This window comes from Monodelphis domestica, chromosome 2 (genome assembly GCF_027887165.1).
Source record: "Monodelphis domestica isolate mMonDom1 chromosome 2, mMonDom1.pri, whole genome shotgun sequence".
Classification (NCBI taxonomy): domain Eukaryota; kingdom Metazoa; phylum Chordata; class Mammalia; order Didelphimorphia; family Didelphidae; genus Monodelphis; species Monodelphis domestica.
Genome location: NC_077228.1, coordinates 23,857,106 through 23,869,558, shown reverse-complemented (window position 1 = coordinate 23,869,558; position 12,453 = coordinate 23,857,106). Strand labels below are relative to the sequence as shown.

The following is a 12,453-nucleotide window of genomic DNA, read 5'->3' as shown; positions in this document are numbered from 1 at the left end:
ATTTTAATTAGTTTATTTAGTCAATTTAGAACATTATTGCTTGGTTACAATAATCACATTATTTCCCTCCCTCCCCTCCACTCTACCCACCCTTCCCGTAGCCAATGCACAATTTCATTGGGTATTACTTGTGTCCTTAATCAGAACCTGTTTCCATGTTGTTGGTGTTTGCACTAGGATGTTCATTTAGAGTCTACATCCCCAACCATATCCCCTCGACCCATGTATTCAAGCAGTTGTTTTTCTTCTGTGTTTCTACTCCCACAGTTTTTCCTCTGAATGTGGATAGTTTTCTTTCTCATAGATCCCTCCGGGTTGTTCAGGATCACTGCATTGCTACTAATGGAGAAGTCCATTACATTTGATTGTACCACAGTGTGTCATTCTCTGTGTACAATGTTCTCCTGGTTCTGCTCCTCTCGCTCTGCATCACTTCCTGGAGGTTGTTCCAGTCTCCATGGAATTTCTCCAGTTCACCATTCTTTTGAGCACAATAGTATTCCATCACCAACATATACCACAATTTGTTCAGCCATTTCCCCAATTGAAGGGCATCCCCTCATTTTCCAATTTTTGCCACCACAAAGAGTGCAGCTATGAATATTTTTGTACAAGTCTTTGTGTCCATTATCTCTTTGGGGTACAAACCCAGCAGTGCTATGGCTGGATCAAAGGGCAGACAGTGGAAGAAAACTTATGTAAAAACAAATGAAGAAAGAAAGTAAAATAAAGTGTGCTTTGGTCTGAATTCTGACTCCATCAGTTCTTTCTCTGGAAGCAGATGGCATTTTTCATCATAAGTCCTTTGTTTTGGATCATTGTATTACTAAGAATAGTTGTCATTCACAGTTATTTATCATACAATATTGCTGGTTCTGCTTGCTTCATTATGCATCAATTCATGTAAGTCTTCCCAGGTTTTCCTGAAACCATCTCCCTCATCATTTCTTATAGCACAATAGTATTCCATTGCAATTACATACCACAACTTGTTCAACCATTCCCCAAACGATGGACATTGCCTCAGTTTCCAATTTGTCACCACCATAAGAAGAGCTACAATAGATATTTTTATTCAAACAGGTCCTTTCCCTTTTGATTTTTTATATCTTTGGGATACAGACTTAGGAATGGTATTGCTAGGTCAAAGAGTATATACAATTTGATAGTCCTTTGGGCATAATTCCAAATTGCTTTCCAGAATGGCTGAATCAGTTCACGACTCTCCCATAGTATATTACTGTCTCAATTTTCCCACATCTCGTCCAACATTTGTCATACTAACCAATCTGATAGATGTGAGGAGATATCTCAAAGTTGTTTTAACTTGTATGTATCTAATTAATAGAGTATTTTTTTCACATGAAGATGGATAGCTTTGATTACCTGAAAACTTCCTGTTCACATTCTTTGACCATTTATCAATTGGGGAATGACTTGTTGCCTTATATACTTGACTCATTTCTTCATGTATTTGAGACATGAGCCTTTATTAGAGAAACTTGTACATTTTTTTCATTTTTGACTACTGTATATTTCTCTCCATCCTATTTTCCACTCTGTTTATTCTATGGTCTCTTTCTTTTTTCATCCTGTCCATCCTCAAAGGTATTTTGCTTCTGATCACCATCTCCCCCAATCTATACTTCCTTCTATCAGTACACCCCCTTCCTTATCACCTTCTCTTTCTACTTTCCTGTAAGGTAAGAGAGATTTCTATACTCAGTTGAGTGAGTATGTTATTCCTGCTTTGAGCCAATTCTGATGAGACTATGTTTCAAGGGAATCCCACTCCACCATAAAAGTTCTTTTGTGCCTCTTTTATGTGCAATTATTTTCTGCATTTTACCTCTCCCAGTGGAATTCCCAGAAGAATGTCTTTCTCACCCCTTAATTTTAATTTTTTGGTACCATCCCATCATAGGGAACTCACACCCATGTAGAAATCTAAATAGATTAACCTTATGTAATCCTTCTCATTTCTTACAACACAATAATAATATTCTATCACAACATGTCCAACCATTCTCCAACTTATGGGTGCCCCCTCAGTTTCCCATTTTTTCTCACCTCAAAAGAGCTAGAAGTATTTTTGTTCATTATTAGGTAGTTTCTTTTGCTTAGGAATAATCTCTCTCTTATTCTGTCCTCCCCCGTTTATCCCTCCTCACCCCCATCGTTTCCCCCCTTTCCTCCTATTCACCTATCAAATGAAATGTATTTCTGTGCTCGACTGTGTGTGTCTGTGTATTCTTTCTACCTTTATTCTACCTGACTTACCCAACATTCTGTGTGTGGCCCATTAGTTGAAGAGCCTGGACTGGTATCTGCTTACCTATATACTCAGCTTAGTATACTGAGTTTTTAGACAAAGAGAAAAGAAAATGGAGAACCTTGTGGCTTGCCCCTTGCTCTAGACCTTCAGACAAGAGAGAGACATTTCTGGAATCCCTGGAGCAAGGCTCCCCTGTGCTTCCCTCACATAGATATTGTGTGTAGGTGGGACTTTCTCAGAGGCCAGTGGAGCCCCATGCTTTGTCCTAGTAAAGAAAGGCCAAAGTCATTAAAACTTCAGTTCAAAATGGCAGCCTGGCCTCCCACCAAGGAGGGACAGGGTATTCCCCGAGGGGAGTGGGGATGGGAGTTCCCAACCCTGCTAGGGAAGAATGGACCCATCGGCTGCAGAGCAGCCTTGGTGGGCTTCGAAGGATGACCTTGGACTTCACATTCCTTCCCTCCTCTTCTCTCTCCCTCCACTCTCTCTTCCCCCTCCCCTACTCTAGGCAGCCAGTGGTCTGTGTGAGCTCCTCTCTGTCAACAGCTGTGTGACTCGAGTGAGGCGTATCTACCCCCAGTTACTCCTTGCCCTGTTGGTCCAGGTCCATTACCACATTGGCCTGAACTTGCCTGGCCAAGGCTCTTGCTTCAGGAATAGCCTAAGCGCCACCTTTATGCCTGTCCGGTAATCTCCACCCCTCTTACCAGCCCCAAGTTCCAACAAACCATCCATTAGATTTGGCACTACAAGGGTAAACAGAAGGCCGGTTGGCGAATCTGCTCATTCTTCCCTTCCTAGGAACTGAAGCTCATAAAGTGATGCATTCTTGCGGGTAGTCAGGCCATTTGGGGTGGGAGGTGCAGGGCAAAAATGGATCACAAGATCTGGAATGGGAGAAGATCTTGGAGACCATCCAAGACATTTTGCAGATAAGAAAGCTGTAGGCCAGAAAGAAGGGACTTGCCCAGCCTCACACGGGTGGACAGTAGCAGAGCAGCGAACCCCGATGAGGTCGGTAGAGCAAGTGCGTTGCAAACATTAAGGCTTGTTGAAATGGCAGCTCTTAATGAGTTGTTCCACTCAATAAGTCAAGACCTTTTCTTAATGGCAAGTATAGATTCGAGGGCAGGAAGGGAGTTGGGTGATGGCAGGTAGAGTGGTCCATACAACATAGTTTCCCGAGTTTTCTGTCCCTCCCATTTTGGCTAAAGTGCCCCTAGGGAATCAGCAGGCTTCCATCAGTCATGGAGGGTGGAACTAGACATCCCCCAAGCTTCCTTGTGCCCCAGATTGAATTCGCTGTTTGTGGAAGCCATCAGAGACAAATGATGGCTTCCGCCACCAAAGAATGTCCCACCACAGCCCTGTCAGATATGCAGTGTAAATGTGGACTCTCATGATTACTCTCACGCATTGGTTAGGTCCTTGGGGAATGCCTGCTAACTAAGGTTCCGGGTTAGCCCTGTGATCTGTAGTCCTAACATTATGGCTCATGAGCCCCTACTGGTGTAGGTCTCATTTTACAGACAAGGAGAAGTTCTCACAGAAGGGAACTGACTAGTAATGGGCAGACTAATGGGCAGGACTCAAAGTCGAATCTCCAGAGTTCAAAGCCAAATGGGAAAACTAATCAGAGACAGGTTTAGAGGTATAAGGGCCCTTTGGGGCCCTTTGAGAGATTGAGCAGGGTCATGTGGTGAATAAATGGCAGAAGCAAGATCTGAACTCAAGTCTTCCTGATTTTAAGTCCAGCACACTAAGGATTGACTACCTGATGTTACGTCTCAGGTGATATGGGGACTAGCTGTAAGAGGGTGGAGTATAGCCTAAAAGATGCTGCTTGGCCACTGGCTGAAGGACATTGGGGCATAGCCCCTACATAGGCATGCTCTTATCCCACCAATATAGCTAGTTAGACAAAGGGATTTTGGAAGGAAGGTCTCCAAAGGATGATAGATTTTGCTTCTGTTTATTCTTGAGTTCCCAGGGCTAACCCTTTTCCTAAAACCTTGTTCTTAATGCACTAACACCCCCTAATGGAGACTTAAAGTACCTAACACAGCCTGTGTAATAGGCTGCAGGTAAATGGAGGGACTGCAGTCCTGGGGCAAGGGGTTCCTTCCACTGCCATTGTGGGTCCTAGGGCCATGGCCAAGGTGATCTGGGTTGTGGGGGGAGAATGTTTGGGAGGGACAGACAGCCTCAACTTCCTCAGGGTAGGGTAAGGATAGATGTGATGTTAGCTCTGTACTGTCCCACCAGGTGGGTGGTGAAGGTGGTCAAGACCCTCTTGTTGAAGATGGGTTGTTCTTATGAAGCTACCCTGCTGGAGAGCCAAGGAGGCTGGGAGCTCATGGGCCAGGCGGAGCATCACCACCGGGGTGTATCTCTGCTGGCCAGGTAAGCCCCCTGCTAGCCCAGGTCTGGGCCCTGGGTGTCTGCGAAGGAAGGCTTGGGAGGGAGAGGCCAGCCTCTTGTACCTAGAGCACTGTAGGGCATACAAAGTGCTTTCTTCACAATAGTCCTCGTATGTTCATGAGCACTTGTATTCCGAGTTTACAAAAGAGGAAAGGGAAGCTCAGTGAGTTGAAGTCACCCATCTGAGGTCATGGATCTCAGATCTTCTGACTCCGAGCCAGGAGCCCTTCCTTCTACTCCACAGTCTCTGAACTTCAGACCACAACAGACCACAAAGGAGCTGTGGATGATGTACTTTCTGCAGTTGGTCCCCCAAGGATAGGAGAGGCCTGAGGATTGTCCCCCTAGAGCCTCAGTGGAGTATTTAGCCCAGAGGAGAGGAGTCTTGGGGGAGACTGAAATCTGTCTTTAATACCTGAAGAGTAGTTCCATGAGAACAATGATTACTTTGTCTTTCCTTTTCTGTTGCTTACCTTGGTCCCCGGCCACAGATTGGAGGCTAATAAATTCTTGTCGATTAATTGACTCAAATATTTGAAGGACTTTCCTATGGAAGCAGGATTAGATATCTTCTGCTTGGCCCCTGAGGACAGATCGAGGACCTTCATCAAAGAGAGTTGGGCTAGATGTGAAGGAAAAAAATCATTACAAGAAAGTCTATCCCAAAGTCTCATGGGATGCCTGGGATTGTAGACTTCTTCCACAAAGGCTGCTATGCTGTAATTGGGCACCCTGAGTGTCTAGGACTGTGCCTTGGTGGCCTTGGGATCTCCCTAAAGGCCTGAATGCAGTATGGTTCAGGGAATAGAGCCTTGGGCTGGGAGGGAGAGTGGCTTTGAGTTTAGGCTTTGCCGCTAAGTTGAAAGGGCTAAAAGAAGGTGTCTGGTCTAACCCAAATGATGAACAGGAATACCCCACTATCACTCTGCCCTTCACTTAAAGACATCCACCCACCCATAAAGAACTCCAGAGAGGCAACCCATGCCCTGTTGGAAGAGTTCTTATTTGGAAGTCTTTTCTTAGCATCCTATCTAAATCAACTTATTGAGAGGACAGATTGTTTCATCCTTTGAATCAATAGCCTGTGAACCCAACACAATGCCTGGCACATAGTAGGACCTAAATAAAAGCTTTTGGTTGATTGATGTCATCTGCCTTTCTAGACTTCCTCCCATGGATCCTAGCTCTGACCAAGTAAGGAGAAGCTGATCTTTTTATCTGATAACCCTTGAGACCCTTGAATAAAGAAGTCCTGTCTCTCCCCTGCCCTGCTCCTTTCTTTCAGGCTGTGGCAGGGGAATGAACCTTGTTCTGTTGGGCCTCTGAGAGCAGAATCAGGAGCATTTGGGAGGAAGGGTGAAGGCTGAGAGGTAGATTCTACGTGACATCATGAAAACTTCTTAATTATTAAGCTTCTTGAGAGAGGTAGTGAGTACCCTTGGGAGGGTGTCTGAGCTAAAGAGTTCAATCCCTTCTGGCAGGGGCATTCATGTAGAATTATGGATTCTACAGCTGGAAGGGATCTTAGAAGTCATCTGGTGAAACCCTCTCACTTTACTGATGAGCCCATAGAGGTCAAGTGCTATTATAAGGGTTACAGAAGTAGTAAGTGGTCAAGCCACTATCTGAACCCAGATTCTCTCCTTCATTTTCCTACTCTGGTAGCAAAGAGAGGGAGCAGGGGGGTGATTTCTCCATGTGACCCAAGAGGTCCATTCCAGCTCTGAGATCCTCAGCAACCTGAATTACAGAATCATGCCTGAAGGATGAAGGGCCACTAGGAGTTCAGAGAATATAAGGAACCATGGCTGTCAATGAAGACTGTGGAGGAGGTCACATTTGAGTTGTGCATCAGATCTTGTTTTATTTGGTAGGCGAGGTGGAGTGGACAGCCACAAAGTCAAGGATCATAGACTCCTCAGTTTAGAAACAGATAAGACTTCAGACACCACCAAGTCCAGCCCCATCATTTTATAGGTGAGGCAATAGCAGTTTGTATTGCTGGGGGCCTTGGTCTAGCTTCATCTTCTCCCCTTCTCTGTGCCCATCCAGGGCCATGGTGCATTATTCCTGCCAAGAACTCTGTCGCATGCTTTACCTGCTGATTCCACTCCTGGAGAGAGGGGACGAGAAGCACAAGATCACTGCCACCGCCTTCTTTGTGGAGGTAAATCTGGAAGGAGGGTGGGGCTGTGAGATATTTGGCGGAGATGTCCTAAGCACCCACTATGTGCTAGGCACAGGGCCACGTATTGGGTATACAAAGAAAGATGGTCCTTGCCCTCAAGGAGCTCCCAAATCACTAGCTCCAAAGGACTGAAGATATCCCGCAAGGGGCTTAAGAGAACAAGCAGGACCTTCCCCACTGATAGCACCATGGACAGGGCTCAACTCTGAGGAATAAGTAAGATGACCGCAAGCTTCCATAATACTTTATTGCCAATAGAACTACATAGAGTTATACCGGGATAGGGACTGAACCTCAGATGTCATTGGGCTTGGGGATTCTCCTGGGAGAAACTCCTTGTGCCAATTGCAGGTCAAACCCTTAACATCTTGGTCTTAGAGTGCTACCTAGAGCAAGAGGATTAGGTGATTTGTTGAGGATCACATAGTCAAGACACATCCTAGGCACAACTTGAACCCAGATCTTCCTTGTTCCAAGGTCAGGCTGGCCCATTGCCTTCTGTGTGTGCGTGTGAGTGCACAAACACAAAAAAATAGACTTTATTTGTTATGTATATACATGAGTTTTACATGTCCTACACTCTCATATACACATAGATGTTATATAATTTATATGGTTGTAAGTATAATTCTATATCTATTTTTAGTTGTGTATTTTATGAGTTTTATACATAAAACAGGGGCCTGGCCAATGGAGCTATATCATCAAAGCATACTCAGCTCCCATGCACCAGAAGTCTGATTCTATGTATCTGTCTCTTTATCACCTCTCTACCCATCCATCAACCTGTTATCTATGTATCTATATCTTTGTGTGTGTGTATATGTATGTATGCATGTACGTATGTATCCATCTATCCATCATTCACCTATCTATCCATCCTTCTAGCCATCCAACCATCCCTCCATCTATCTATCCATTTATCATTGATGTCTCTCTTTCTCTCTAGCCATCTCTCTGTCTGCCTGCCTGTCTGTCTATTTATCTCTGTCTGTCCATCCATCCATCAATCTATATGTCTTTCTATCTATCTATCCATTTCTTTCTTCTATCCATCTCTTTGTCTATTCATCCTTCCATCTATCTGTCTATATTCCTACTGTTTGTCTTATCTATCTGTCCATCCATCCATCCATCCATCCATCCATCCATCCATCCATCTCTCTCTCTCCCTCCCTCTCTTTTTCTCCCTCCTTCCCTCCTTCTTTTTCCACTCCCCCCCCCCCAATCTGTCCACCCTTCTGTCTACCTACACACACATTTAAATGAGAATAATCATGGCATGACTTAGTGGATAGAGCCAGCCTTGAAGCCAAAAAGACTCAGGTTCAAGTTCTGCTGCTGACACCTACTGGCCATATGATAGAGCAAGAGTGGTAAATCATTTATCCTGCCCTTGGGATCAGGCAGGATTGTGGGACTTTAAATCATAAAGGAGGTGCTGACTGACATTGGGAGAGGATGTCTCCTTACCTGGGAGTTCCCCATACCGATACCATCGCAGCTCTAGATTCTATGCCTATGGTTATTTAGGCTTTAAGCATATAGAATAAGACATAATTTATTCCCAATTCAGTGATTTTGGGGTGACTATTGTGGAGCTTGTTTTCCTAAGTGGAGAATTCAAAGTATAGAAAGACATTCTTTTGTTGTGAACTGATAACTTGTTTATAGCTTTTGGTCTTGTCAAATCTCCTGATGGCATTAACATAAGTGACTTGCCTTAGGTTAAGTCAGGACTTGAACTCACTTCTCCCAGCCTGGAAGGCCATTCTCTTTACTCCTACTGCCTGTCTTTCAGTGATAAATTGTACAAAAATGAAACCATGATTTTTGGATTTCTGTTTGTCTTCCAACTGAGAAATGGAAGGTTGTAGGTTCTTCAGCATCATTAGTGGTCCCCAAGCACAGTTCAGATGACCACTTGTCAGGGACACAAATGGATTTCATTCATCAGGACAGGGTTGGATTTCGGCTGGACTAGGATCACAGAATCAAAGATGGCAGGGACCTTAGAAATGATAATAGTAACAATGATAGTGGTAATAATAATAATAATAATACCTGGTAGCAATTATATTATTTCCTAAGATTTTTTTCTAAGATAAAGTACATTATCTATGCTATTTCATTTGTTCATCACAACACCTCTAGGAAGTAGGTGTTATTTTACAGATGAGGAAACTGAGGCAGGCAGAGGTTAAGTCAGGGTTATACAGATAGTAAGTGTCTGAGGCAGGATTTGAACTCATGCTTTCCATACCCCTAGTCCATTAATAGTCACCATGCCACCTAGCTGCCTAGGGCTAGGTAATCTCTGAACCCAGCTCCAGCTCTAATATTCTATGAAATCCTCCTTTTATCCACCTCCTGGCCCTATAGGGCTGCGGTAAGTAGGAAAGGAGTGGCTGCTCCATTTTGCAAATGAGAAAACTTCTGCCCTCAAACTTCTCAGAACCCTTTGTTTGGTACCTTCCAAATCATGTTTTTGGTACCTGGAAAATGTGTGGGTTGTTAGATTTGGGGACACTCTGTACTGATGCAGATGGCCTGTCCTTTGTCATGTGATGTTCAGTAATGTCAGAATCTCTGTTTGCATCTTTTCCTCCTATTAGAATATGAGTTCCATGAAGGCAGGGACTGTATCTTATTTATACTTTGTATTAAGTACTAGTGTAGCAGGTAAAAGATGAATGCGTGCCAATTGCCTTAACAAATCAGGATGGGGGGGGGGCAGCTGGGTTGCTCAGTGGATTGAGAGTCAGCCCTAGAGACGGGAGGTCCTAGGTTCAAATCTGGCCTCAGACACTTCCCAGCTATGTGACCCTGGGCAAGTCACTTGACCCCCATGGCCTAGCCCTTACACTCTTCTGCCTTGGAACCAATATACAGTAGTGATTCTAAAGAAGGTAAAGGTTTAAAAAACAACAACAACAAAATAAATCAGGACCAGGCTCCTTCCTCAACTTAGGACTAAAGCCTAAATACGAGAGGAGCCAGACTTTTATAGTATTTCCTTGAATTTTTCCAGCATTTTTTATCAGCACCTTTATTTGGGAATCTGATCTCTAAGCCAGGATAGGAATCAGAAGAGAATCTCTGAGATGATGGGGAGGAAAGGGGGAGAAATCTCGGATGTGGATTGTGGGAGGTGTCAGTTTAAGTCATCCTTTCTATTTCTTAATTAAATTATACCCATTTTTCAGTTGCTCTCTGATTAAGACAAGCTTTTCTTTTTTCATGGTCAAGGAAGGGTGAAGTACCAGGTAAATTTAAACTGCAAACTGCTTACCTATTTCTCTTCACTCTGAAATTGCTTTCAAGCTGTCTTCCTTCATTACACTAAAACAATAGGCCTATCGATCTTTGTGGGGAGAAAGAAGTGATCTAAGTGCTGTCTACACCTGGAAATCTGATAGAATTTAATCCTTATTCTTTCTGAAAACAAATTCTGTAGAGTATAGGGTGGTACCCCCAAATTTGCTAAGATATTTCAGAAGGGGTGATTTCCTGTAATTACCCAAAGTCCTAGAGTTCTTCCCCACAGTCTTAAAAGGATTAATCTCCAAATTCCTCAATGATTAATCTCCAATTTTCCTTTAACTCTGCTCTAAAAGAGAGCATCCCTAGGTTGGCAGGGACCTCCAGGGTCTTCCAGCTCTGCCCACATTCATCACTCAATGCATTCCCCCAACAAGTTCATGGTCAAATGTAGCATGGCCACTGGACAAATCTGTCCCTTGCTGCAGGACAGGATATCTCTGGCTGATACACTGCTAGTCTGGGCCAAGCAAGTTGTTCCTCAGGATTGTGCTGCCTCACACATGGTAGGCACTGTGTTAATAAATAATAAATGTTTGTTGACTGACTATTGACAGCTGCTGGAAAACTCTGGTTTGGTCTTCAGTCCCTGGATCTTTCAAGGTCTCACAAAGCCCTTCATCAAGAGAGAAAAAAACCCAAATGGGAGGTGACCCCATTCTGGATACGGGCTTGCTTAGTAAGCCACACTCTCAGGACAGATGTAAAGCATTATAGAAACATAAGTTGGAGTGGGAAGGGCCTTGGGCCTCAGAGTCAATGAACCTTGGGAGATACTTGATTCCAATACTGACTAGTGGTGAGCCCTGGATGAATCACTTCGCTGAGCTTGGTTTCTTCATCTGTAAAATGGGAATAAAAATACTTGCACTTCCTATCTCACAGGAATGTTGTAAAGAAATCATTATGTAAAGCTTAACATACCCTACTCTTCATCATGATCATAGTCGTTGCTATAAACAGGAGGTGTTATTAATCTAGACTTTTGGATGTGATGCTAATGAATGGTCAGAGGGGCTTCCTATTCCCTTCCTTTTCTCCTTTCCCTTACCCCCTCCACCTCTCCCTCTCTGTTTCCATCTCTCTCTCCCCTTACCTTTACATCTTTCCCTCTCTCCCCTCTCCTTCCTCCTCCTTGTCTTTCTTGCCCCTCTCTTGTTCTCCACTTCTTCTCCTCCTCTTTCCCTTCACCCTCTCCCTGCATTGTCCCTTCCCTCTCCACCTCTCCCTTTCCCTCTCTGTCCCTTTCCCTCCCCTCTCCTTCCCAGCGATCAGATCCATCTCCACCCAAGAGTCAATGTCAAATTATCTCCTTAGCTCCTTCGCATGGAGCAGGTGAAGCGGATTCCAGAGGAGTACTCCCTGGGCCGAATGTCTGAGGGCCTGAGTAGTGAAGACCCCATCATGAAGGTGCTCTGTATCAGGGGTCTGGTCATCTTGGCCCATAGAACAGAAAAGGTAAGAGAGCTGAGGGAGGTAACTTTGTCAGGATTCGAAGGGCACAGGGTGAAGTATGTGTAGGTTTGGTTCCCTTGGCAAGGAGATTCCTGAATTCTTTTTGCCACTGAATCCACCTGATCTCCTACCCATGATCTTGGGCTTAGTTCAATGTCTCCATCCATAGAAAGGAATGCCCTTTCCCTTGGCCTCTTCACAATACAAAGCACTAAATTACACTCTTAGGCCAACTCTGAGTGGTGGAGGCCAGGCAAAGATTATTATGTCTCTTTTCCAGGTGAGAAAACTGAAGACTAAAGAGATTAAGGTCCCATCATCATCGTCATCAGACTCAAGTCCAAACACAGAACAAATAAGTGTGAGACTCTAAACTCGGCTCTGGGGACTCAGAAATATGTCAGGCATAGTTCTTGCCCTCAGGGAGCTTATAGTCTAGTTGGGGATTGACAACAGAGACAAGGTCAACATAAGACCATCCATGCTAAGATCTGGGTGAGCCCAACAGTGTATGTGGTACAGGAATTCAGAAGGCCAAGGGTCGGTCAGTACAATGAGGGTAATCAAGAAAGGCTTCCTGGAAGATGTGGGACTGGAGCTGGCTAAAAATAGCACCACAGGATTCGAAACTAGAAAGAACCTCAAAGGCCATCTCTTCTAACTCCCTCATTTTACAAATGAGGAAACTGAGGCCTGGAGAGAGAATGGGCTTGCCAAGCTCACATAGATAGAAAAGGGCAGGAATTAACTATACAGAGAGAGAAAGGGGCATTTCAGGAGGGAACAGTTAATC

At 44.2% G+C, this 12,453-nt stretch overlaps 1 protein-coding gene across 2 annotated transcripts in view; it reads left to right on the top strand.

Moving 5' to 3' along the window:
- MROH7 (maestro heat like repeat family member 7) overlaps positions 1-12,453 on the top strand; it is a 75,814-nt gene that overhangs the window by 53,296 nt on the left and 10,065 nt on the right. For both annotated transcript variants that reach the window (XM_007480534.3, XM_007480533.3), the window contains exons 14-18: positions 2,784-2,962; positions 4,541-4,678; positions 6,749-6,863; positions 11,523-11,663; positions 11,941-12,021. In XM_007480534.3, the coding sequence (XP_007480596.1) occupies positions 2,784-2,962; positions 4,541-4,678; positions 6,749-6,863; positions 11,523-11,663; positions 11,941-12,021 (654 nt within the window). The remainder of the gene's footprint in view (positions 1-2,783; positions 2,963-4,540; positions 4,679-6,748; positions 6,864-11,522; positions 11,664-11,940; positions 12,022-12,453) is intronic.